This window comes from Scomber japonicus, chromosome 22 (genome assembly GCF_027409825.1).
Source record: "Scomber japonicus isolate fScoJap1 chromosome 22, fScoJap1.pri, whole genome shotgun sequence".
In the NCBI taxonomy this organism is placed as follows: Eukaryota; Metazoa; Chordata; class Actinopteri; order Scombriformes; family Scombridae; genus Scomber; species Scomber japonicus.
In genome coordinates, this window is record NC_070599.1 from 11,896,881 (window position 1) to 11,924,841 (window position 27,961).

The 27,961-nt window shown below is 43.0% G+C and overlaps 1 protein-coding gene across 2 annotated transcripts; it reads left to right on the plus strand.

The window, feature by feature from the left end:
* Positions 1-347: 347 nt before the first annotated feature.
* Positions 348-27,961, plus strand: adgra3 (adhesion G protein-coupled receptor A3). 2 transcript variants are annotated; one of them, XM_053343429.1, is made up of 19 exons: positions 348-1,347; positions 8,923-8,994; positions 14,261-14,332; positions 18,124-18,195; positions 18,304-18,375; positions 18,572-18,732; positions 19,446-19,659; positions 19,763-19,927; positions 20,520-20,721; positions 20,887-21,036; positions 21,732-21,890; positions 21,977-22,138; positions 22,337-22,544; positions 22,666-22,874; positions 23,556-23,680; positions 23,826-23,949; positions 24,518-24,663; positions 25,348-25,443; positions 26,176-27,961. In XM_053343429.1, the coding sequence occupies exons 1-19, from the start codon at positions 1,139-1,141 to the stop codon at positions 27,620-27,622; spliced, it is 4,065 nt and encodes a 1,354-aa protein (XP_053199404.1). In that variant the 5' UTR covers positions 348-1,138; the 3' UTR covers positions 27,623-27,961. The 2 variants fall into 2 exon arrangements, with proteins under 2 accessions (XP_053199404.1, XP_053199405.1); XM_053343430.1 differs by lacking the exons at positions 348-1,347; positions 8,923-8,994; positions 14,261-14,332; ... (1 more) ...; positions 18,304-18,375; positions 18,572-18,732 and adding an exon at positions 19,207-19,249.

The window sequence follows — 27,961 nt, forward strand, 5'->3', positions numbered from 1 at the left end:
GATAAGGTTTATACCTGTTAAATAGTGTGCAATAAAAAGTACAACAGTTGTCTCTCAAATGTAGTAAAGCACAAGAATAAAGTAGCACGGAAGTGGGTTGAACTCGTGTGAAATACTTCAAAAGTGTAAAATATTACAGTACCTGACAAAATGTACTTCCGTTCCACAACTGGAGAACATTTTTTTATACCTGTGAAATAGCTGCATACAGACTGTGGGCGAGCAGAAATGCATTTGTTTAGGAGTGATCTTTTATTTTGGATGAAATGCGAACCGGAAGTAGTTTACATTTTATGGAACTTGACGAGAGTATGGAGCACGGGGCAGGACGATGGGAAGAGCTGGGACTTCTCAATGGAACTTACTTTGAATACTTTACAAAGAAGACACAGGAGACCCAAAAGACACAAAACAACTACTTTGGATACTTTTTGTCAAGTGTTGTCTCGTTATTCGTTTAGTTTTTTGAAGATTTACAACGCACTTTGAGCTGAGAAGGGGCTGTTGTTGCGTTTGTTGCTCTTTTTGTGTGTCTGTGTGTGCTTTTTTTTTTTCTTCCGAGTAATTTGTGTCTTGGGAAGGAAAGAGAAGGGAAACGTCTCTCCCTGTGGTTGGGTTCACTTCAGTCTTCCGAGGAAAAGTCAAGCGAGAGTTGCTGAAGTTAGTGAGGGGAACCCGGGATGACTGCAGCCGCCTCCCGTGGGAAAGCCACTCTGACTCGGACCCACGCTACGTCCAACAAAGAAAACCTCTCAACAACTGGATAAGTTATTTAGTAACCGGCTAGCGTACGCAGCTTTTTTTTTGAACATTTCGGGGATTAGCTGAGTTGGAGGAAATGAACACCGCGCCAGCATGGAAAGGGAATTATAAATGAGTCGTTGGGGCAAACAAAGAAGGACAGTCGGACTGAATACCGCCGAGCGAGGGGAAAGCCTTGTGAGAAATGGAGGAGGAAGCCTCACTTGAGCCAAACAAAATACTGGCAAATGTCTCATTTTTCTCTTTAACAGGGCCCGGCTTCCAGGTGACCTTTTTATAACAAAAGCGACTCCGTATCAACAGCCAGTCTGGCGTTTTTTTCTTTTAATTTCTCTTTGGACAATGCTGCAGAGGTTTTTCTAGCCGTGCGTGAAAAATGAGGGTGGATCTGTTGTTGCAGTTGTTTGTGATTTTGCTGCTCGTTGGCGGCGGAGGCTCTGCGGTATCATCTGATTGCAAATCATATGATGAACGCTCGAAAAGCTCTGGCAAGAGCCAGCCTACCGACAGGAAAGTGGTGTGCAGCAACATGGAGCTCCATCAGGTGTTACCGCCGGACTCCTTCCCCAACAGAACAGTCACACTGTGAGTATACATACAGGACATGCATTATATAGTGATTGCACCACTCATGCAGTTTTTACACTTAACTTGGGATCTTGGAAGTTTTATCACTTTTTTTTTTTTTTACATCTCTAAGTGAAGATAGCACACCTCCTATTCTCTGCATTGCAAGTTCCTCACAGTTATTTAAAATAGTTAATCCTTCTAAAACTGTGTCATCAGTTTCTACACATAGTCTATATTCATAATAAAGAGGAAAACTCCTAATCAGGTTGTATCCTGTTCCTGTTACACAAGATATATATGGCATGAGACTTGACTTAAGCTATACTTCTGTCTTCTGCTTGTCAGCTATACATCACCCTTCCACAGCTGCATACTGTAATGGTGTAAATGTAAACCCTGTGTAACAGTAACCGCTTGGCTGCCTGGAAGTGTAGTGATTCACACACAGGAAGATGTTTTGGCTAGTCAGTCAGGGCTCACACGCAAGAGCTATTCACTTGTCTTACCACATCTCTAAGGTATTTTAATAGCCCAAATCTAGGACTGTGTTAAAGCAAACCTGGCCCTGAAATACACACTTTAATGTGGAGTGTTTTCAGATTGACAATACACCTCAGTGAGCCTAATATATTACCCCCTCTTGTGTTTTTAAGAGGACAAGGATTTTACTTGTTTTGCTTGCTAAATAATCACCAAAGATCAAGCGATAATGTTCTTTTCTTATCTCAGAAGCAGCAGGTATCAGTTTTAGTGATGCATTTGTTTGTGTTTATGTGGCTATTTACCTTCAGAAAGGATGAAACACAACCACGATTGTGCACAAGTGTATTTCTCTTCTAAACCTGCACATAGATTGAAGCCATTAGATTTTTTTTTTAATTGTCAAAGCCTTTGTATTATTAGGGTTACGTGATTTTTAAGTCATACCAGATTCAATAAAAGAGCAGTCTGGATGTCGGTTTACCACATAGTGCTTGACAGGACAGAACAAATGACGTGAACAAAAACTAGCAAAAAGAAATCCAGAGTTGTGCGTCCAGAGCACTTGTGCTTTGTGGTAGTGGTGAGCGATGGGGGGAAATATGAGAATACCAGGGCAGGGTGCAGGACCAGAAAGAAAATAATAGACTCCAGGGAAGGAAAGGAAAGGGGGAGAGTTTGCTGGTACTGTAGGAACTAGAAGAGCTTTTTCTGTGTTTTTGCTCCAAAGTAATTTATATGTGAGTCAAATAGATTAAAACATTAATATCTACATACTAGTACCACTCATGCAGCCATATTGGTTTGTCATCATTTCAGGACAGTGTGGAAGTACATTTACAGAGATATGAAACATGCTTGAGTAGTGTTATCCCTAAATAAGAAGTATTTCTAGTCTTAGGGTTAGTGTAGAAATGCAGATGCAATTTTTGGAAAATGTACCGGCGAGAGAATTTGTTGAAATGCGAACCTGCCAACCTGCTTTGATTGTATTGCTGCAAACTGTAGAAAAACATGACCACAATGTCTGTGATAGCAATTATCTAAGGGAACGTTGTTAAGCTTGGATTTTGGGTTGCGTTCACACTCATTTTGTGAGTTTTTGGAGCCAAAAAGCTCAAATTAGGCCAGTGTGGTGAAGCTGAGGTTGGTCAAACACATGGTAACCATTCAACTTGGTCAGTAAAGTAGATATGACCCAAGATATGCTGCTCTTTAAGACTCAATGTTCCTTTAATTCAAATCCACACATGTGAACAAGTTAACGTGGCTAATAAAAACCCTTTCTGTGTTTAAAAAAAAAAAGTTAACGTTGTACCTCAGGAGAGATATTGCAAGTTTTACTCACTTACTTTACTAAAGTGTCATGGAGCCATAGATTTGCATCATAAGGAACTTCCACATGAGCTCCAACACTTACCTGTGTTGGCTTATATTTGATAACTGACTGCTTATCACCAACACATGGTGCTGAAATCAGTCACTGCTAATGACAAGTACGATATGTTGTATAAAAAAAATAAAAACAAAGGCTTAAACTCATAAAACACGTACAAATCCTAAAATGTGGCACCTTAAAAAAAAATTAAAATCCCCACAACTCCCTGTGGTCTATAATCACACCAGTGTCCTCTCAGATATTTATAGAATTCAAAGTATGCCAATTCATTTTAGTTATGAACTGTTCTAAAGTCACAGTGAAGTGGCTGCTGGGCTCTCTTCCAGTCCTGCTGTTCGTTGTATCTGTGTGTCTTCAGCGAGCCGGGAGTCTGTCATCTCGCTGTGACAGTGATGGATCGGAGGCTGAGCCAGGTTCCTCGTGATTTTTAGCATTGGGCTTGAAAAGCGCTGCAAATACAGAGGATGGCCTCCACAGAACAAGAAAGATGTAATTAGGGAGGACGAATGCCAAGCTGTGCAATTCTCAGGGGATTCCATCCAGTCTGCACTTTCTGTATTTGTGGACATTTGTTTTCATCCATTGTAAGAAAAATAAGAAACAACAACAGATCTGTCCTCCACCAGATGAACTGGGCAGTATGAGTTAGTTCTGATTACAGAACAATCCCATTCATCATACTTATCCCTCCTCCTTTTGTACTTAAGATTTCCTGTTTTCCTCTTCAGGGGTCTGGATTCTAATATGTGCACACTTTTAATCCAGGCTTTTCAGAGAACAAAAAAAAAAAAGAGAAGAAATCCACAAGCACACATTAAGAATTTTCTGAGCAAGTCTTCAGGCTGTGCTGCACTTATTGAACCACTGGGATAATTGCTTTGACTCCACGCCAGAATACTTACCACAAATATGGGCAGAACAACCAGATCTCTTCTTAGCTTGTCTTTTTTATTTTCAACCGTGCCTGTACATGAGCAGTCTAGCACCTATCATTTCACCAGACTTGGGTAAGAGCTGGTGGTTTTAGTTTACCTTGACGTTGAATGCATGGAGATATTCTGCGCGATTCAGCTCTGAATGCCTCCCTGTAGAGAGAAAAGAGTGATGCATTCCCGGCGTTTGTGCGCTCCAAATAATACCGCATGCCTAAGTAATCCGAGAGGAAATGACACAAATGTGTTTACAGCTGGCCTGTCCTCCCACGTCAGTGTAGGATCTGGCTAAAATACGAGGGCTGGAATTTAACCTTTGCCTGACACGCGAGGATAATTAAGGTTTGTGTGAATAGCATGCATGTGTGTGCACATGAGCTTTCATTTCTGTGTACCTGTTTGAGGCCTACATACCTGTGCAGGCAGGAACTGACTGCATCTAAGCTTGCTGTACTCACCCGGCTCATATTTCTCTACACAGGGCTTGTTTAGTGTAATCAGGATCTGTTCACAGGAGCACCTGGGTTGGACAGTTCAAATAAGCGCACCTGGTTTTGGCTTCCACGGAGCAGTGCAGGATTAATGACAGGAAGAAAAGCAGGGATTTCCTCCCTCGCTGCAGGAAAAGCTGGCCGCGTTTGATGACACATCGGAGTGCTGTAAACTGTTGTGTTTCACAGCAGAGCAAACTGGGAGTTAGGGTTACGTTCGCATCTGGTTTCCTCGAAACTTGGCTTCCCTCAGGTCAGAATTGTGTCGTAGTTTTGATTTCACATCTTCAAAATGTTGAGATGATGCTGAAGTCAAGACGCATCACTTTGGAATGCTGTGTCACTCATCTCATTTGTTTGTAATCCATAACATTACAAAGCTACTGTGTCACGCCGGGAGCCATTCAAATGCTTGTTGAACTAGAACACAGGTGCCTGCAAGATGATGTTGTTTTTTTGTTGCTTTCCAGACAGACAAGCTATCGGTCTAAAGGAATGCTCCAGTCTTCTTTCCGAGCAGTTCAGAGGTGTTTACAGAAGAGATGAAAATCTCAAAGGCGAGACACTGACAGCTGCGCGTTTAGTTAGTTCTCAGCCTGTCATTTCACAGGCCTGTTGAGCTTTGACTTTGCCAGGTCGCCCCAAGCCTCAGTTAATCCCAGACGAGCAGTTCAGTTTAGTGCGCAGACATGAGCTAAGTCTGTGCAATGTTGTCTTCTCGTCTCTATTCATTTACTGCTCATCTGCTTTTATCCTGGTGTTGCATGGTGGATCATTTTCGCATTCAGCCGGAGAGCTATAAGGTGGTCTGTTGGATACTTAAAGAGAGTATTACAAGGGCTTTGACTAAGAATGAAGGGGTAAAGAGAGCTAGTTTGACTGATGCTCTTTTCAGATATCCTCAACACAAAACACATTCATTTTACATGACTAGATAATAACCCAGTGTATCTCATGTAGAACAAAACCTCCTTTTCTACCCTTTTGGTGCTCATTCTCCTCGAAACAAACCCAAATAAAAAAGAGAAATCTTCATACCGCTGATGAATGGTGGAACAAGAAAGCGCTGGATAACCACAAGAACTACCTTGGCAAGCCGCAGCACGTCAGCCATTGGATCAGTTCCCTTTTCCACCTGAGCTGAGGTCCGTTTTTCCATTCAGTATATTCAGAGTAAGTGACTCTAGACGGGTTTTATGAGCTCAACTGCAGCCTGAAACTTATTCGAACACTCCTTAAAGAGTTGCAGCTCTGCGCTGGAGGGAGTTCTTTGTCTAAAAGCCCACTGAGCATGAAGAAAGTGTTGAGAGAGAAGCAGTTGGCTTTGTCCTTAAAACGCTATGTGCCTGTGAGGGGCTTGTGTAGCGGCTAGCCATTCTTAGCTCACCTCTGGTTAATGTTGTGCCTACAGCTAGAAGCGTATACTCTCCAAGGTGTATTTTCCTAAGTGAAAAAGAAGCCTTCAAGAGTGTCAGATTTACTCGACGCTGAAGGCAAGACAAAATGTAGGCCAATGCATTTTTATATGCTTCTCTGTGACTCAGAGTAGAAATTCTGGTTTCAAGCAATGGCTTTCCATAAATGTCGCCGAGATTTATAGCATTAGTATCAGGGGACAGGATGTGAGATTTGGTAGGATCCCCCTGCAGCTTGTTCCTGGCTCTAGCTCAAGCGGGTCTTATCTATGCATCAAGATAAGGGAGACTCCACTCGGCCGTCGTTTGAGGCCCAGCCCAAAGAAATTCCATAGACCTCAGGCCAGAGACAGATAGACAGTAAGGAAGCAGACCATCTTGCTACAGACGTCCTGAGGGTGGTGGGGACACTCACTGTTAAATGTCTGTGATCTCCATACAGATTGGAGGCTTTGATGGATGCAAATAAAGCCTGTCTACTCGTGGATATACCCCAAAACCTCTGTAGACATACATAGGAATTTGTGCAGTTACCCAACAGGATGTCACAACTATAGCACACATCATATTCTACTCACATATATGTGGTAGCAGTCAAAGGTTTGGACTCACTTGGGAAGGTGTGTCCAAACCTTTGACTGATACTGCATATTTTCCATATCTCAACTGGCAGTGTTTGGTCTCTCTCACCAACGCCGGTGGTGTAAAGAAGACTCGGTTTTGCAGCCAAAGCAGTTTCCAACATGCCGAGGTCACACTCCTGTCATGAGGGAAGCGGGAGGGAGGGAGGGTGGGTGGGAGGGACAGGGCTTTTGCGAAGGAGGGTAAGCATGCAAAGAAGAGAGAGAGAGAGAGAGAGAGAGAGAGAGAGAGAAAGAGAGAGATGGAAAAGAGGGCAAGAAAAAAAAAAGGGCTCATGACTCTCAGGAGAACTTTCTTTCACCGATTTATTTTGACGACCCGTAGAGTCACGAGGCTCGAAATGTGTATTTACGCGGCTACACTTGAATGATTCCCAAGACGTGTTGTGTTGAATTCATAATCTACTCTGTAAACCTAATTATACAATTTCTGTGTGAAGATGAAAAGGGCTGTCATCGCTATATATATAACCTCAAATAACTTCTTCTATTGAACCCCCGGTCAATGTCGGTGCCACTCGATTTCTTTTCTAATGTTATCATAATGTGTTAAACTTTCTTGTCACTGTGTTACATGATTAAGCCGTTGCTCCTTTGGAAATTGGCTTATGATGCCATATAAAAAGGGTGATCATCAGAGCTGTATTACATATGACAAATACTGATATTTGGCATCCAGCTGAAAGAAGATGCTCCCTTAATTTCTGCATTTTGAGCTTCCCCAAACTGGCATTCACTGCAGCGCCATTGAATTGTAAAGTGTTCTTTAAGCTAGGCATCTCTGTCTATATCATCAGATCGTCATGTGTGCACGGGCAGTGATAGAATTTGCAGCCCCGACCGTCGTTGCGCTTTAACATCTGCCCTTTCAGCATTCAGAAGCCTGCAGATGGTGAAACACAGGAACTGTTTGTGTGTGAGCACTCGCCCCTGAGAGGCAGGGAGCCAAGCAGCAAATCTCCAATGAGCCTCCGCTGTCCAACCCTGTAATAAAACAACCCCTCTCAACACCCCATAATGACTCCAATCTGGCCCCCGGGTTGCGGGTGCCACTAGCATGTCACCCACCACATCCCCTCCCTGCCGGGCCAGAAACATATGCTTACTGCGAGTTGCTGCTCCGGGGGGGGTTTTTTCTGCTGGGAGGCAAGCTCTGAAAGACCCTTTTGGGAGGAGTTGGATGGAAAAGAGGGGAACTTGTCAGGGGGATAGAAAGTGGAGCTGTGCAACTTTAGATAATAAACTGGATAATAAAATCAGGTTTATTAGGTAATCAAGAGTTACATTAAAGGGGGGTAACTAAAGAAAACCCATTTCAGGTTCAGGTTATTTCGGGTCATATGGCATTGCATTTAATCCGATGTTAGTGGTTTATATCACTCATCGTTAAAAGTACTTAGCACTTTTTTTTTTGGATCTAGACTAATTAAAGGTTTGCTTTGGTTTAATATGCTCAGCAAATAAGCATTTCCTGTTTTAATTTGATCCCACTTTACGGCTACATTTAATGACCTTAAAGGATGTTCTAATTGTTACATAAGCTTTTAGTTAATGTGGCGGTTATGTGTATGTGTGTGTGTGTGTGTGTATCCACAATGAGTCGTGACGCTGCTCCACTACAGATCACATTATGATACACCTATTCATATCTATTATAGTCAAAAGAAGCCTTCACAGAAACATCTTTCCTTATCTCATTTGGCTACCTGACTCGAGAGATGCTGCCAATTTAACATGAAAGGAAACGCTCGGCTTAAGTTCAACTTGTTTTCCGTCTGATCTCCTCCCTGCAGTCAGGGTACATTCTGTGACCGGGAGCTAAGTGTGGCTAGAGGACAAAGACTGAGACTTTAATATTGTTATGTGTCAACAAGTAGCAGTGTGGCACCATTCTGCCCGTCGGAAAAAAAAGGGCGCTCCGTTCTTTTTGAACACGCTTTACCAATTTAATTAACACACATTCCTCGCTGATGCTATGAGCGTTGTGGTTGTTTTTCTATATAAAAATTGTTGACACTGCCAAACATGAAATTAAGGTCCGCATCAGTGTGAGGATTTGACAGAAGCCGCTCAGATGCCAACGCTATGCTAAGGAGTACATATAGAATTACATACAGGAGTTAGTGTTTTGAAGCATGTATTAATATGTCAAGATTACTGAAAATGTGCTGCACTTTCAGTTCTTTTCTCTTGCTTTGCATTAATGTTATTACTTTGTTTTTCCCTCCACAGAATTTTAAACAACAACAAGATTCAAGAACTCAGAAATGGATCCTTTTTTGGATTGTCTACATTGGAAAAATTGTAAGTTTTTATTTATTTCTGCTCATGATAGTAATGTAACAATGTTCACAGTCAACTCTTGTCTCTGTTACTGTTTTGAATGGATTTGAACTTTGCTTGTCAGTTTAAATATATGATTGGATTAAGATTCATGTACAACTCGAGGAGATAATGCTGGCTTTAAAAAAGTAGTTATCAGTGTCTTACAAAGCTATTTTCATCCTTGCCAGTGGATTTTTCTTTAATGGTGGTTCTGCGCTTCACGTCAGCTTTGCTGTGCTTCATGTAAGATCTACAGTACCAGCGCATTAGCAGGAGTTATCAATCACTCCTCTAGTGAAGCTTTGGCTTGTGGCGTAGTGAGGTTTGTACAACACACGTTGGCTTCACGCCAGTGGAACATCCAGGTCATAGAAAATGAGAAGGCATCCGCAACAGCACTCTGCCCCAGTTAAGAATATCAGTCCATGATGGAGGACCGGAGATGGCACTAGAAAAGGCTAATTATAGGTGTAGCCCCCAGGGTTGGTTGTTGTCTGCCTGGTGACATACTCAACATACAGCTGAGTATTCTGGAGATGGGGCCGGCTTTCTTCAAAAAGGAGTCAGATTGGCAACTTCTTTACCGCCCACATGATAGAGTAATAGTAGTATTTAACACAGGCTGTGTCTATTATTCTGTGGGAGAACCTAATGAGGGAAACTATGGCGAAGATGGAAAAGACTTAAAAATGATTGGTGAAGACATTTATTGGTGTATCCGCGTATGTCCTCTGATTTGTTGAACGACAGAGAGATGTCGCTCGTGCGTCGTGAGTCTGACTTCAGAGATAGGAATGCCATCGCCCGTGTTTCCTTCCCACAGAGATTTCAAGAAAATGGCTCTGCGCCCACACATATGGGCCATGGGTGATTTATCACCCTGGAATGGCTTCATGCAGATAAAATAACCAGACCATTAATGGCCTTGCTTTTACCCAAGGCTACAATAACACATGTCTGCATTGATATGGAATTCTAAGGGCATGTTTCTCATGTTATTCTTCTCCTGTCTGGCTGAAAGGACCAGAAATCTATAAGGCCATATTGTATTGGCCACATTTTGCTTTGTGGTGTGAGTTCATAAATAATGGCCAAGTTTATGTCCCCAATTGTTTGATAGCACAGATTATGGTTTGTTGATTTGAGTCTTCTTTCCCGACATCCTGTTTTTCTGGGTTATATTAAAAGACGCATATTCTTGTAAAGAGTGTTGATTCAGTCTTTCCAATTTTGGCACAAAGCATTTTTTTAAAAAACTTGCTTGACAAAAACAGTATTTAACTATAATTCTGCTTTGTCTCCTACTCATCTTGTGGTTATAGTTTGTTGTTTTTAAGTTGCGTAAAATTGCACCGCAAGCCTTTCTTTGACTCGACTCCCATATTAATAAGATGTTCATGTTCTTTTAGATTGTTTATGGATTTGCAAGCGTTTTCCCTGTGGGCTCTTGAATTGGGTCAGATGTTAGTCTTTTTTTTTTTTTTTAAAAGCTCAAGCCTAGAGGATAAACAGGAGACTCTGTGCTGAATGTGTTAAAAAGAGGGAAAGAAAAAGAAAGCTTTGATCTGTCTACACCAAGAAAGCCTTTAAGGCACTTGTGTGCTTTTGTCTGCGAGTGGCCGGCCGACTCGGTTGTAAACTCTGCATCAATCCACAGGCAAGTTTACCTCCGAAAGCAGCTCCCATTGTGCCTTCAAAGGCCCCACCCCACTCCTGTCCACCCTCAACCAGTGAAGCAAGGATGGCTCGCTTGCTTTGTCATTGTAATGAGGCCAAGCCAAGGCCAGAGGTGTCAGCAATACAATTCACACACACACACACACACACACACTCTCTCACATACATACACTTGGCACACTGAGGCCTCTCCCTCTCCAAAATGTTCCTATATACACCACCCCTCCCACCTTCCATCACACTCCCCTTCCTTTCTCCTCAAACTCTATAAGAGGGAGAAAAAAAAACTCCAGCATGAGTCTTTTTGAATGCACTAAGGCTCTCCATCTTGCCTTTCACCGCTCTTTCCTCCCGTCTTCACGCCCCTACCCCCCCCCCCCCCCACTCCACAAAGAAACACTCCCTCATTTGGACTGTCTACATCCAGTCGTGAACACTGAGACAGCAGCTGGCTTGGGAGTGCCAGAGAGAGAGAGAGAGAGAGAGGGGGAAGAGGGGGAGTAGAGAATCGATTACGCCTATCCGGCACCCCGCGTGAAATTGCAAAGTAACTGTGGAGACCGCTGTGTTTCGTTGGGGGGCCAAAGGTGTCCCTCTGCTTGGATATAAGCCACACAGAATCCCCATTATCACTCAGCTCATAGAAATACGAGCCAAGCTAGGCGACCGTCACATGCTAATTCCTCACTAAATCCGCTGGCTGTGGAGGAATGCTTATTGTGGGAAACAGAGGAAGGAATAACAGCTCCAGTGTTAAGTGTTTTTCTAAAGAATCAATTGTTGTCTATTCAAGAATGGCACATTACGTATAGAAGAAGTATGTAAGAGAGTTAATGATCAATATAAAGTTAGGCTGGAATGGAAATTGCCACACTGCTTTACTTTTCCAAAAGGTGTGAAAGGAGTCATATCTCTTATAAACAACAAACTGCTGACAAAGCTCAAATTTGCTTTTGTGAGATTAAAGCCAGCCTGTAATTTTATTTCTTTTTGAAGACAGTCTTTTTGAACACAGTCTTTTCACAAATTAAAAGAATTCTTAACCTATAAAATACACCCTCTCGCTCAATGTTTGTTTGTTTTTTTTCACTACAACTTTACTTGGAATGGTTTGTAGTCACCATAGTTACCAAACAAACTTTAATCAGATAATGCTGTGCAACTGACGTAAAGTACCAGTCAAAGGTTTGGACACACTTTCCCATTGAAGGAAATGCGAAGGTGTATCCAAATGATCGTCTTAGTTCTTATCAGGTTTTATCCCAATGATAAAATAAGAAATAAACACCAGGAGAGATGCTTGATGTCAGGCTTCTATATAATGTCTTAAAGGATTAAGTTGGCATTATTTTAACTTGAGAATCTTTGGAGATTAAAGGGAAATTGATAGTGCTGCTACTTAGGAGCATAGTCTTGTTTTAAGATACATTTTACATTGATTACAATTGAGTGGGACATCTTTTTATGGGTCCTGAAGGCATTATTACCTATTAAAGAGGCCATCCATCATTGTTTTCAACTGGAGAGTTATTCAACACCAGAAAAAGATGTGGAGTTCTTTAAATCTAAAATGTGTGTTACATGTGTCTTTGGAAACTTTGGAAACCTGCCTTTGTGCCCACGATAAAGTGTCAGCAGTCCACTCTTCAGTTTGGGCCCCCGGTTGAAGAAGAAGAGCTCTGGAAAACAACTTGCAAACATTCAGCCATCCATTTCGATTTAAGTATGGCGAGAAAAGCCTGGCATTTCTTTGCTGCAAATAGATTTAAAAGTTGCCAGGTCATGTGTGGTCAGCGGTCTCTGGAATCTGAAGTGCAGTCATGGATGGTTAAGCATGGGCTGGTTCTCGACTCTCCATATTTTATCCAAGAGTATTGCAATATTAGAACCTGGTAGCGGTTGCTCGCGCTGTTGCAATTTTGCAGGTTTATGAGCGACGGATATTTGAACTGTGAAGATAAACTGCAGACATCATTAAGTATCACGACTGATGATGCTTTAAACAAGGTTTCTGAAGCCGTTCAGCTAAGCTAGGAGAGAAAGTGAAGCCTGAAAGGAACACAACGCCTTGCATGCCTTCAGTCTTAGACTCATAATTAAAAACCTTCGACCAGTTCATGTGAGAACATAAATCGGTCGGACTGGACAATATGTCAGCAAATCGTCAGTATTCCTAGTGGCATTGTTTTTCCTTCTGCAAATTTTGTGGCTCGCACATGTGAGCTGTGAGTCAAACCGCTTTACTCACCAGCCAGTCGCATTCTGGACGTGGAGTGTGGAGTCAGGAGACGTGGGCCGATGGGTGTTTGTGTCCTGCTTTCTGTGACCTGTGACAGCTCCAAACAGAGTTTACATGAAAGTGGATTATCTTCAGCAACAAGCAAATTAGCAGACTCCACCATTTTTTTGCCCAATACGCGCTTTGAAAGCTGGCTCCAACTGGCTATCAGGGTGTTTGTCCTGCCATCTCATTTTTCTCTCAACACTTCCTTCGCGGGGTAGCCAGTTCTTGTAGCTCACATCAAAAGCTTTAACGAGCAATAGATTTTCTTGTCTGTGACTTATCTGTGGCCACCTACCCACCTTTTTAGATGACAGCTCCTCGACATCAAACAGGCAAAGTTACCCAGAGGCCCTTTGTGTGGGTTCAGGTGGTGACTAAAAGCCTCCTGAACCTCCGCTGTAATGAGTGACTAGGTAGTGCCAGCACAGGTGAGCTCTGCAGGAATTCTGTGACCGCAAGCCTTTGAACATCAAGGGAGGGAATTCTGAAGGTGGTGCTGGGTGGGGAGGGGGACTTACCTGACCCTTAAAAAAACCCTTTAAGAATCAGGTTGTCATGACAGCAGTTGTCTTATAATGATGGGTGGGAAAGGCTGGTTGAGGTATGAGTGTTCCTCAGAGTGTTCATAAAAAAATAAATACATGCGCTATGTATAATAAAACCTCATTATAATTATTATTACAGGTGTCTGTGATTGTGTATCATTAGGTTACATAGATGGTAATGCAAGTTCTTACTTGTCACTTTTATTTAGAAGCACCTATTTAAAAGGTGCATGGAGAAGGGGAAAAAGGTCTAAAAAGGTTGAAGCTCTAACAACGCCTGTAGTATATAGAAGTTTTGGCCTATTATTAGACCAACATATTTCAGCCTGCCGTCTTCATTAGGGTGGATGACCCTGAGGAAGACCTATAGTGTGGCCCTAGCTTTGACCTTCTTTGACACTTTCACTTGCCATGACACTAATGTTAAAACATGGTACTGTAGCCCAGTTTTTTTCCCCCCAGTTATAAACCTAATTTCTAGGTATTATAGCTGGAATATTAAAGGTCCAGTGTGTGCACAGTAATGAAACTTATATCTGCATATCTTTATAAGTTTTACCTGCTAATTAGGAGTTGCTCAGGTCAGCAGAAATACATTTTAAGTAAGGGGGTGGGGGGGGTGGGGGGGTCTAATTTGCCATCCAGTGCAAAGCAAAAATCTTGTCCTCTACATTCTATTACATTTAGTTACATTGTTGTATGAATTGCTCTTGACCTAATTTTTAATTTTTTTTTACAGGGACCTGCGGAGTAACATGATCAGTCGTATTGAACCGGGAGCGTTCCTTGGATTGCCGTCGCTTAAAAGACTGTAAGTAATGGTCAAGATTCTGCAGCCTCACTGTTTCTTTACTGTTTCTGCAGGTGTCTGTGTACATTTACCCTTCCCTTTCACTCAACTGTTTTTTTTACTTTAATATTTTTTTGTTAATGGCAAGACAGTTTGGAACGCTTGCTCTAATTATTTATCATAATAGAATAGTTCTTGATGACTTTTATGAGTGAAATTTGTGATTTTGCGTTTGAAATGTGCCTCAAGCCTTTTTTCTTTTTGTATTTTAAATTTTAAATGTATTTTAAAACTGTTGTGTTTTGTAAAATACATTCCTTTTACAGTCAGTGTTGTGTTTGGGATGTGCAAGTTCTATATTTAATAGAATCCTGGACTATTTGAGAGCTTCCTGTGGTGACTCTCGTGGCGTATATTGTATTTACAGCAGCTGTTGTTTTTATCTATATTTGCAATGTGCTGTGCCGTGTTCCAGTGTGTATCCAGTGTCCATGAGGGAGTATGGTCAAGCAGTAGTCTATTCCTACTGCCTTGTTTTGTCTGGCCCTGTGCCAGAGACCACTGCAGACAGCGTGAGGCCTTCTATACTTTCACACACTCACAAAAATGAGGGCGAGAGCGGGGATATAAAAACATCTGTGTGTGTGGTGTCTATGAATGTCACGTGAGGATCATTTTGATGTGCAGAGAATGTATCTAGTTATGAATGCATCTGGGATATGTGGTGTGTGTGTCTGTGTGTGTGTGTGTGTGTGTGTGTAGGTGTGTGTCTGCGGTCAAAAACTGTGTACGTCAGTGTATAGTCGTGTGTTTCTCTTTGAGTATGAGTGTGAGAGCAAGAACACAGCATGAATTGGAATCATCCGACAGTACCCACCCGCTGCCAACACAAACTTGAGCTTGGCTGCTGCTGCACAGCAATAAGAGCGAGACAGGAAGGCAGTCAGCTCCTTGGCTCACACCCTGCCTCATTTCCCCCTCCTGCGCGTTGCATATTCATGCCACACTCAGATGGACTCATGCCTGCCTATATGTCTCCTGCATATTAACGCCTTTTACCGCCAGCGCGAGATAGTCAGGAAAAAAGCTTCTCTTATCGTGGAGCGATCTGCAACCGCACATGTTCCAGAGTACAGTTCGGTTTCGCCCGAGGGTAACAAACTTTAATTGGCCCCCACCATTCATCTGAGTTAATTTCAAAGTTTGGTAGACGCTCGCTCGACTGTAAAAAGGAGGGGGCTCAGAAAAGAAGAAGAGTTTAGGAGACGATGAGGCAGCGCTGGACCCTGGGAATGTAAACACAGAAGCCCTACATCAAGGTTTGGCATCTGCAGCTGCACATCCACCCCTACTTTTTTTTTTTCTCCTTGAGTTTTAGGGAAGTGGGAGTGGAGTTAATTGGCAGGGAGGAATCCACAAAAATACCTTTATTCTGTGATGATATACAGCATTCATTTGGGCACAGAATCTACCACCTTCCTCTTTTGTCCTTCTTTGACTCCCTTCTAACCAGGCTTTAATTTCCCCCCATCTGTGCGTCAAACTCCCACCACCACCACCACCTCAGTATTACCTAATTAGATTTCTTCTCACTTCAAGATGTGCCATTTGGAGGGCCGATTTATCTTATGTGTCTTGTCACAGAGCGTTGACAGGGACATTTAAAAAAGACAGCTGCACAGGTTTGGATTAAAAAAAAAAGGGTTCAACACGTCAGACATTAGTTTTACTGATGAATTAACTAACTGCTTTTGCGTCAACACAGTTAAGAGGAAGTTGGATCAGTAAGTTAATTTCCTTGCAAAAACCTCTTAAGCCAACATATTTACACTTCCATATGTCGTATTGATCACGTTAGGGTTCCCAAACGGCGCACACTAGATTAAAGAATGGTCACAAACAGAAGCAGAAAAGGTTGAGAAATCCTAACTCCTAGTATGGGTCACACTCCAGAAATCCTTCCCACTTACAGCATGCAAACATCCTTTCTCTGACACTGTACAACACGTGCACCGTATGGGTCCCTCTTGCCTGAAACCCCTTCACTCCGCATTCCACCGACAGCTGAATGCTCCCTGCTGGAGCCTAATCACATCGGGCTATTTTTGCCTCCACTCCTCATATCGTTCGCAGCAACTGACCCTGCCACACTGAAACAGTCACCGGTGCTGCTAATTTGCTACAATTAGCCTGTGGCTGAATGGTGCGTTGGAGATGCGTCTTTGGTAATGAATACTAGTCCACCGTGCCCATGAGGAAGAGCAGTTGAGAGTTCAGTCAGTAATGGGTAGATAGCTGTAGAAGAGGGAATCAGTGATATGTGGATTTATTATTTGCTTTGTTTGTAATAAATTGTTACATGTTAGCACAGAGCCCTTGTGATAAAGTTAATTGAAGTAATAGCAGCATTCATTATCTTGTCTGAACTCTTCTATCTCTTCTTCTATTACTGTAAGTTGAGCATTTGAATCCAGGCGATAAAGTGAGATGAAAGTGGTGAGGGAAGCCCCCCCCCCCTCCTCCTCCTCCTCATTTCTACTGTGTTATCCTTCCCCTGACACACAAACGCTCGCACAAATTGACAAGCCTGCGAAAAGGCTCCTTTTTTTTTTTCTTCTTCTCTACCAAGTGGAACTAATAACCTCACACAGTAAAATTCCCCAGCTGGTACCTTAAGGACCAACACCAATAATTACATAAATGCTTGGATGTTAGCATATGCCTGACAGCCATTTTCCAGGTATCACTCGCGTTTCTCGAGCACCTCAGGATATAGTTGAATCTGGCAGGTTGAAGTAATGATCTGCCTTTTTCTTCCCTGCTCTATTTTCTTGACTTGGCAGCTTGCAATGATTGGATAATACACAGAGGAACATGTGTTGAAGCTGTTGTCAAGGTGCTTTGACTTTGAACCTCAGTCACTATGACTGGTTGCTTCAAAATGTTATCTTTCTGGGAATTTAAATGTATTCTGTTATCACGCTTATTTTGATTGTCGGATAGTAACCTTATTTGATAACTTATCAAATCTATTTAGTCAGTGGAGCTTGATTTAACTTTTTTTTGTTTGCTTATTGGTTAGTTTTTGTCATTCTTGGCCTTGGAGAAAGGACAACTTTCTCAATACTAAGGTTTAACTCGGTAGAATTAAGTTAAATCTAGTCTGTGGCAAATGTATATTATCAGATAGGTGAGTGTAGTTGATCTAGAATCTACTCTTTGCAGCCATTTCTAAATGTTTGCACACTGGCTGTAATTCACAGACGCTGGATCAGTTAGACCGTGAAGCCGTCTGCAATTCCTCCTGAAAGGCGTCAGGAGTCTCAGACACTTCCATCTGATGTTTGCCAGAGACATCATGTCAGGTCACATCCAGAGGAGAGAAACACACACTTCTGACGTGTTTGACATTAATCACATGCGATTAATCACCTCCCAGTGTGTTCCTCTGCCTTTTGATGTGTAGGTTCCCCCTCAGAGGCCCACACAGACATTATCTAAAATCACCTTGAAAGTTGTAAAGCTGTCAGCTGAATGTTTTTGGGCTCTTTGCCTCAACTTGCCTCTGGTAAACTTGTCCTTTTTTTTTCTTTCTTTCTGTTAATCTCTTGCATCTTAAATATTTTCCCATTTATCCCTTTTTCTCATGAGGCAATAAGATTTTTTTTATAGCTTTCCTTGCTGTAAAACATTCCCAGCCCTAATTCAGCTGGCTAATTATTGGACTTTTAGACCAACTGTAACTGTCATCTTACATTATGTCTGAAATATGGAAGAAATAAGCCAAACCTCTTTTTCTGTGTTCACTACAGAGACCTGTCCAACAACAGCATCGGCTGCCTCAATGTAGACATTTTCAAGGGACTTACCAGTCTGATCAAACTGTAAGTTAATACTATTTTTATATTGTGTGATGAAATTGGCCTCAGTATATTCATAACTTTATAGTATACTTGGAGAAATAATCATTCTTATTTTTGACATCTTTCCAGAAACCTTTCAGGGAACATGTTCTCTTCATTGGCTCAGGGGACCTTTGACAGTCTGGTGTCTCTGAAGTCACTGTAAGTATAATGACGAGTCAGCATTTTCGCTGAGCGCTGAAATCACAGGCGAGCAGAAGTAAATTATGACAGCAAAGTTACATTTTTTTCCCATCAGAGAAACACCTGTTTGTCACTCCAGTTAAATATTTGCTTATGACCCATCCCTTAAGCCTCCATTCTGTGTTTGTGTGTGTGTGTTTCTATACGTCTCTAGGGACTTCCAGACACCTTTTCTGCTGTGTGACTGCAACCTTCTGTGGCTGCTGCGTTGGATCAAAGAAAGGAACATTGCGGTCAAAAACACAAAGTGCTCTTATCCACAGTCCCTCCAGGGCCAACTCATTACCTCCATCAGACCAGAGCTCCTCACCTGTGGTAAGGACACACACACCTAAACAATAGAAGGAAAAAAACCCTGCAAAAAACAGTGTAGAGTATATTTGTACACTGATTTGACTCAGCACAAATGTATCACCCTGAAATCTCAGAAGCTGTAACACAAGCGACTTTGCATATCATTCTCAGAGCAGCAGCACTTCTAACACTTTAAAACTGAATCATTCATCATCTCTGTGACACGATCCGATGTGTCATTTGTCCAGTCACAGACATTTTGAAAGGTTAAAATAAGTCACGCAGAGCAGATTGTGCAGTCAAAAGGGCACACTGTCTCTTTAATTTCTGTGTTTTGGTATCAGCGAGGCCGGTGTTTGGGTAGCAGGGGCTTGTGCAATGACATGGGTTATAAGAGAAGGGCTGCCCGGGCCAGCGCTGCCTTTGTTTGTACTTGCTCATGTCTTATCAGTTTGGCACTCATCACTGTGGGGGGATTATGAAATGCATGGTACAGATCTAGCAGGAGCCAGTGGCCTGACACGAATGACAAATAGCAGTTAAGTAGCCTGAATTTAAGGCACTGTTTTTAGATTCTTTGTGTGTCCAAAAACTGCTGAGAGTGAAATAAAAAGATAAAACTGTCCTCAGTAAATATTGAAAATGATTTGTGATAAATACCAGGTAACATTTATTATACTGGGATTATCTGACTCTCCTGTTTCAAAGCATTCATTTCTGTCTTGTTCATCTAGATGCACCGCTCGAGCTGCCCTCCTTCAAGCTCACTCCATCCCACCGCCAGGTCGTCTTTCAGGGGGACAGCCTGCCCTTCCAGTGTCAGGCCTCCTTTGTAGCCGAGGACATGCAGGTGCTGTGGTACCAGAACGGTCGCATGGTCAAGTCCGACGCCACCCAAGGCATATTTATTGAGAAACATATGGTGCAGAACTGCTCCCTGATTGCAAGGTATTACCATGTACATCCATCTTTCTTACAGCTTATGCAGAGTTTAATCTGACAGGAGAACATGATAAAAACATTTCCTTTTGTCGTGTTTTCTTTCCATCAGCGCGTTGACTATCTCAAACATCCAGCCTGGTTTTACCGGGGACTGGGAGTGTCTGGTCAGCACAAGCAGGGGCAACAATACCAGGATGGTTCACATCGTGGTGTTGGAGAGTTCGGCCAAGTACTGCGTTCCCGAACGCGTCTCAAACAACAAGGGAGAATTCAGGTTAGTGCGCACGCATAACCAGACACAGCTGCTCACTTCATGCTGGTGGAATGCAGATTTCCATTATCTATAAATGTAAAATTGATGTCAGATTAAACCAATGACACATTTCACCCAATGATCTCTATAGTCATCTTATCCTTCTACCCAAAAGTGGTGCACTGTGCAATTTAGAAAACCAATTACATCAGCAAATAGTATTGTGTGTTTATTTATAAATGGTAAACAGTGGATTTAACTCCTAAAATATTTCAGACCATGTGATTTGCATACTATACAAGCTAAATAGAGATTTGTGCTCAGAAATGTAATATATTACATAAGTATGAACCAATATTTTCATTATTAGATGAGAATTAAGTGTTTTCTGGCTGTGATGGTGTAGTTCTTTTGTTGAGCATGCGCTGCCACCTTGTGGTTAAACACATGCACTACCAAACAGTATCACAGTGTTGAACAGGATGATGCTTCTGCTTGTTATACACGTCGTAGCTCCACATGACACAAAGTAAGGAGGAAATAAGGACACTGCACATGTCAGCTAATCAGGATCGGAAACAGCTGGACCGTGATTTATTTGGCTGCTTTCCAGGTGGCCGCGGACCCTGGCAGGGATCAGAGCGTACCTCCCTTGCAACAGACTGCCGACAAGCGCGGGCACCTACTCAGGCAGCTCCGGTGAAGAGCAGCGGGCGTGGCGCTTCTGTGATCGCGAGGGACTGTGGGCGGAGGAGGATTACTCCCGCTGCCAGTTCCAAAAAGATGTCACTAGGTTTCTCTATGTCATCAACCAGGTGCGTGTCTGTTGGCGCGGCTTGTGTTTATTCATTCTCTTCCCCTGTGCAGTCACAATTTACATCAGTTACATCAGTACACTGTCTTTGCCCTACTTTGATGAGAGAAGCTTGTGTCCTCAGCTGCACTTCAACCCTCATTTTCTCCCCGTATCTTTCTCCTAGATGCCTCTAAATGAGAGCAATGTGGTGGCCCGGGCTCGTCGACTCTTGGTGTACACAATCGACGCCGCCAACTTCTCAGACAAGATGGACATTATCTTTGTGGCTGAGATGATTGAGAAGTTTGGCAAGTTTGTTGAGAAGTTTAAAGAAGTAAGTATTTGTGTCCACATTTCCTTCCCCAGCATCAAGCAAAGCACTGTGTGAATATGAATGAAAGTAACCTGTGTAACCTTTAATGTCAGAGGTAGGTATGTTTTATACAAGCTTAACTTCAGAGCAGAATGTGAGGCATGCATTTGGCACATCACCTCATTCAAGGACAAATAGATTAATGCTCAACAGCTGTTTGTTGTCACTTTGTTTAATGAGGAAGGATGTCTTGTCATGACTTTGAGCACAGCTGTAGGCCTGACAAAAGAAAAAAAAAAGTTCTTTAAAGTGACGGAGCACCTGACATGTTGTAAGTGATGTAGGCAAGGATTTAGACTTTTAAAACATATCAAAGTTTAATATGATGACAGCATACTTGAGTCAGTCACTTAGCTACAACAAGAGTCATGTCAAGCATCTCCTTCCAGCATCTGTTTAGTGCTGAGTTATACAAACAAGATGCTGGGTGAGCACATTCATATTTTATGCTGTAAGTCATACTTATGTATTCACTCCAGTAATTAAGATTATGAGCTGTTGAGCTGCTAGTAAATATAATAAGTGGATGTTTGTGGATGACAGAAGTGATAATTATGATGCTGGGTTAGCCTTTTTTTCCCCTCTGAGTCAATGCTACTGAATTTGTCATCTGTATTTTTCTGTATTCATTTATTTCTATTTATCTTGATTCTTAGCTGGGTGAAGTGATGGTAAGCATGGCCAGTAACTTGATGCTGGCGGATGAGAGGGTGCTGTGGATGGCTCAGCGCGAGGCCATGGCCTGCTCCCGCATCATCGCCTGCCTCCAGAAGATTGCCGTCTACCGTCTGGCCACGGCACAGGCCTTCTCCCTGGTTAGTTCCCGTTAACAACATTGTGTCACATTGCTCTAATTTGCGCGTCACTTGCTCAAATTTGACTGTTCCCCATGTCCTCTCAGACTTCCCCCAACATTGCACTGGAGGCCCACGCCGTCAGGGCCAACGACTGGAACGGCATGACCTGCATGTTGTTCCAGAGGCCCAGCCCCGACCCCCGCCAGGACCGCCAGCTCACCTTCAAATGCAACACCACCAGCTCCCTCTCCAGCATCCTTCACAAGGTCAGCTCCTAGCAGGGATAATTACATTTTGTTGGCAGTGTCTTTTGGGAGTGTGGTGTGTTTTGTTCTGATTGCATCTTGTAGGCACATAGTTAAGGTTGATTCATCGTTCTCAAAAATAATTAATTAATACTTAGATATGTACTTTAAAAATCTATCGTAGTTAGATTCTTACTTTGTTGTCTTTTATCCTTGTAGAGCACCATAGTGGAGGCGTCCCTGCAGCTTCCTCAGTCTATCTTCACTCAATCTGCACTTGCCGGGCAGGTAGACGACACAGTCTACAAGCTCCACCTACTGGGCTTCCGCAACGGCAAGTTTTTCCCCTCCACCGGCAACTCCTCCCAACTCGCTGATGGAGGGAAGAGGAGGAGTGTGGCCACCCCTGTTATCATGGCCATGATAGGTGAGTCTGAATGTTCTACAAATGTGTTAAATATGAGACAGCACAAGAAAAATGAAATAACCATTCATCTCAATTACAACAGGAAGCTTATATATTCTCTAACATGTGTCTGTGTTATCAGACGGCATGTCCCTGCGTGTACTGCGGACCCCTGTTAACATCACCCTGAGGCGGTTTGCCCGCGGCTCGGACGCCGTGTCCGCCTGCTGGAACTTCAGCCTGGCGGGAGGACACGGAGGATGGCAGAGCGACGGCTGCCGCATCCTGGGCCATCACGACAACTTCACCACCATATCCTGCAACTCTCTGGGCAACTACGGCCTGCTAATGGTAGGAACTGTAGTTGAGTTATTCTTCTTTATGATCGTGTTTATTGCATGGTATAGAAATGATTGGCTGTTAGTGAGGTGATGTTTTTCTAGTGATCAGCAGCAGTTAGGATGGGATAGTCCATGGCATAACTGTTAATTATAATCCCATATCATTCATTATATTTGTTTTTCTTATAAAGCACTTCTTTCAGTAATTTATGACTAGCCTTTTGGCCTCCTAGGGGTAATTAGGGAGTATAGCTGTGTCTCCAAAAGGTCTATAAAACACACTAAACCAGGAAAGTTAAATACTGCTAAACTGTGCAGAGGGCTTTGCATCTGGCACATTGTAGTTGTAGTAGTAGTGGAAGTAATGATTAGTTGCTTGGGATATGAAATGTGAGAAAATTGTAAAAAGGGTTCGATGTTTCCCAAAGCAACGTCCTCAGATGTCTTATTTTGCCCACAACCCAATATTATTTATTAAATGTGAGAAGCTGGAACCAGAGAATTCTAAAATGTATTCATAAAAAATGACTCAAAGCGATGAATTGATTAAGGAAGTCAATTAAGATTAATTATGTTGATGAATCAACTAATCATTGTAGCTCTGTCTATGAGCATTATCATTCATGGGTTGTGACATATAATGACACTTAATTACTTAAACTGTGGATTTGTTTTCCCATTTCCTTTGCAGGACCTCAGCAGTGTGGAATATTTCTCTCCCAGTATCCAGCCACTGCATCCAGTTATCTATGCCACCACTATCATACTCCTACTCTGCCTGTTCACTATTATTGTCAGCTACATCTACCATCACAGGTATGAGGTTTTTTTTTTTCTTTTTTGCATTTATTTATGTCTTCTTCTTTTGATTGTATCTACCTCCTCAGTCCTCATATTCACACTACACTGCATAACAGTTTATTGTATGTTTGCTAACGCTGTGATGCGGTCCTCACTTCAGGACTGTCCGTGTCAGCCGTAAGTGTTGGCACATGTTGGTCAACCTCTGCTTCCACATCTCCCTCACCTGCGGGGTCTTTGTCGGTGGCATCAATCAGACGCGCCATGCAAGTGTCTGCCAAGCAGTGAGTATACACCACCGCACACCTCCAACCCTCCTGCTGTGAATGCTTCCCCCATCCACCCCCCCCCCCCACACACACACACCTCCTCACGCCCTAAAGCTTAATAGTCAACAGTCAAAATTGAACAAGTGCTTTGGATGTTTTCAAGGAGAAAAACAAGGTTGAAAAAGTTGCCTTTGGATAAGTTTACTCTGCTCCTAAAACTTGTGGAAACACAGTAAAGACACAAAAAAAGATGGCTTGAGGCAATCCTACAACTCTGTTCATGGTGTGTTGAGTTGAGACCTATAACTTAATCATTTTTCACTGCACAAAGCATTGCACCTGTATGAAATGTTGGTATATAACCTATTTATTTATTTATGCCCCTCTGGCATCAAACACCTGTATATTTCACAAGATGATTATTCATCTTGGGCTGGTGATGATGACATGCTCCATATAAAAACGGTTAAGGATCATCATGAAGTGCATTACATCACTTTTACTTTTATCAATGTCAGTCATTCTGATGTAGGAGATCGACCGGATTTCTTTTTGGTGTTGACGAATGTGCAATCTCTTCTAGGTGGGCATTTTGCTGCACTACTCAACTCTGGCCACAGCTCTGTGGGTGGGTGTGACAGCACGCAACATTTACAAGCAGGTGACACGCAAAGCCAAACGCTATGAAGAGCTGGATGAGCCGCCACCGCCACCACGACCTATGCTGAGGTATGACACTGCAGCTCGAACACAACCTTAGAATGTAATCTGGGCATCTTTGTTTTCCTATCATCGTACTGTTGCTGTTTGTGGGGCTGCAACTAACGATTATTTTCTCAATTAACTGATTAGTTTGGTCCATGAAATGTTGGAAAATTGTGAAAAATGATGATCACTGTGACTTGATTTGTCAATAACAGTCCATAACCTAAAGATAATCAGTTTACTCTCATAGAAGACCAGGCAGTTCACATTTTAGAAGCTGGAATCAAAGAATGTGCATTTTTCTTCTTCAAAAACCCCCTCAATTTTCACAATTGCTGGCAATTAATTTAATAGTTGGCAACTAATCGTTTAATAATTGCAGCTCCATCAGTTTGGAGCATGGAAGTACGATTTAAATCTATACCAGTGTTTGTAATGTCAATAAAAACTGAAAAATGGGAGCATATTTCTGCAAAATATTATATGCAATACAAACAATAATAATAATTTAGATTTTTAGATATTAGTTGGTGTATGTCACTTGACTTTCTTTGTTTGTAAGTGTGTGTGTGTGTATTGCAGAGATTACCACATGGTGTCAGTGTAGAGGCCTGATACTTCATTGAACTTCAGTGTCCAGTTCATGCACACTGACACAACTCGCAAAGACTAAAGCAGAACTATATTTGTGTGTTCTCTCTCCATAAGGTTCTACTTAATTGGCGGAGGGATACCCATCATTGTGTGTGGCATCACTGCGGCAGCCAACATCAAAAACTACGGCAGCCGGACCAATGCGCCATAGTAAGTAGTCCCTGTATAGAAAACTATTAGAGTTCCTATACCTCAGTGTGTGCTTATGAAAAAATGCTGCGTCACTTTATCTGGAAAGCAGTATTTAATAAGGACACATCCGAGGCTTCATCTTTTACACTCTGTCTTCGGGAGGAATTGGCTTGTTATTGACTGGCCTGACTGCACTGCTTTGGTAAATAATGTATATTTATATGCGAGTAAGGAAAGTTTATTCCCTGAAGCTCTGATTATGGAGTCCTATTAATGGTATGTGCATCCAAGCAACAATCAACTGCTGCCAGTTTACAGCGAGCTCTCCATACCCCCCGCCCTCCCCCACCCTCCCTCTCTTTGCACGCAGCAGCTGTTTCTATTGCATTGTGGCTGACTAATTGAGAAATCTGGACCCGTATCTGTCTGAAGTCTTTGGAGTTTAATTAATTTCTTGCAAGCAAGACGAATCCAGCCTGTGTTATTAAATGTAACGGGACAGTTATTGTAAAAGTCAGACACCAAAGTTTTCCAGAGAGTCATTTGAGTTTGTGAAGAAAATAGTGACGATGACAGATTAAGATGAAAAGATGAAGTATTCTTTTAATGAGCTGAATTTTCCTGCTTGGAGTTGCAATAGAATTGTAAGTTATTGCTGGTAGATTATACTGATGTGACTGTAAAATACTCGTATCTTGCATGAGATGGAAGAATTTGTCTGATTGGCTCGTCTGTCTGTTCTCTCTCTAGTTGCTGGATGGCATGGGAGCCCAGTATCGGAGCTTTTTATGGCCCAGTGGGATTCATCATCTTCGTGGACTGCATGTACTTCCTCAGCATCCTGCTCCAGTTGCGTCGGCACCCTGAGCGCCGATACGAGCTTAAGGAGCCGACAGAAGAGCAGCAGCATCTGGCTTCAGCCAACAGCGAGGCTGGACCAGATGGTCCTGGCAGTCACTGCCACCCCCTCACTCTCCAGCTCCAGCCACACGAGGCAGCATCCTCCATTGTGTCTGCTCCTCACACTGTGCCCCTGTCAGCCCTGGAGAACGAGCACACCTTCGCTGCTCAGCTGATGGGCGCGGCAGGGGTGTTAGGTTTGTATGTAGCCCTCTGGGTGTTTGGAGCCATGGCGGTGTCACAGGACCACCCTTTTGACTTAGCTTTCACCTGCCTGTTTGGCGTGGCTGCGCTGGCACTGGGGGCGTTCATACTGGCACATCACTGTGTCAACAGGCAGGATATGAGGCGATATTGGTCACAGGCATGTTGCTCTGGGAGACGAGCCTACACCGCACAGGAGGATGTCCTCCTGCCTCAGCCAGGCGTGGCAATGACATCCACAGCAGGATCTGCTAACAAGGCAGATGGGGAGTCTACAAAGTGTGGTCACAGCAGTGCAGACTCTTCTTACACAAATAAGAGCGCCCCGAGCATGCGTAACTCTGCCCACGGCAGCAAGCTGACCAATCTGCACGCAGAGGCAGCTCAGTGTAAGTCTGTCTCGGCACCAGTGACGGCCAACGGTGCCGCTGTTTTGGACAACAGCCTGACTGAGCATTCGGTAGACAATGAAATTAAAATGCATGTGGCACCAGTTGAGGTGCAGTTCCGCCCGATGAACAACATTAACAATCCCACAGCTGCTACTAACGGACACACAGGCAGGCATCACAAAAACAGAGCACGAGCACACCGGGCGAGCCGGTTAACAGTGCTGCGAGAGTATGCCTACGACGTGCCCACTAGTGTGGATGGCAGCGTTCAGGGCGCCCCCCACAGGCGGCACCACCATTATGACATAGCAGCACGCAACAGCCGACGGGCCGCCTACATGGCCTACAGAGAGCGGCATCAGAGCCAGCTACAGCAGGACAGCAGCGACAGCGCAAGCCTACCACGGCGCTCTCGCTATGCAGACAAGGGAGGCGGAAGCACTCTAGGTAATGGGACAGTGGTGACTGTGGAGGCTGAGCAGGAGGCTGCAGCTGTAGCATCAAGCTCCAGTAAAGACTCTGGTCCCATAAAGCAGCCCAGCAGCACAGAACTAGAAACCCAGCCTAAGTCATACGGGCTCAACCTCGTCACTCAGAACGGTGGCACACTGAAAGAAAATGGACAAACTGTGCCTTTAATTAACTCAGAGAATGCAGCCAGTATAAAAACCGGCTTGTGGAAACATGAAACTACTGTGTAGCGACAGTTTCCGTCCCAAAGACTGCATAGTAATATGCTCTCGTCTTCAAACTGTGAAATGCCTTTTTTTGTCGTTTTTGGATTGTACATTTGTTTTTGGAAAGAGTCTTTTGAAAATGATAATTGGAAAAATTACCCACATTACTACCACTGAACTGTCTTTGTAGATATGTTTTTGTAAATGGTCTATTTTTATAACTTTTAATCCTGACTCCTTTATTCCATTTGAGAGTTCTGTACATGAAACTGCATGGTCTGAACTGTAGCCCTGTTCATACCCTGAGGGGCTTTTTTTTCAATTTTCTAGTTTGTCCCAACAATAATAAAAAAAAAAGTTCCG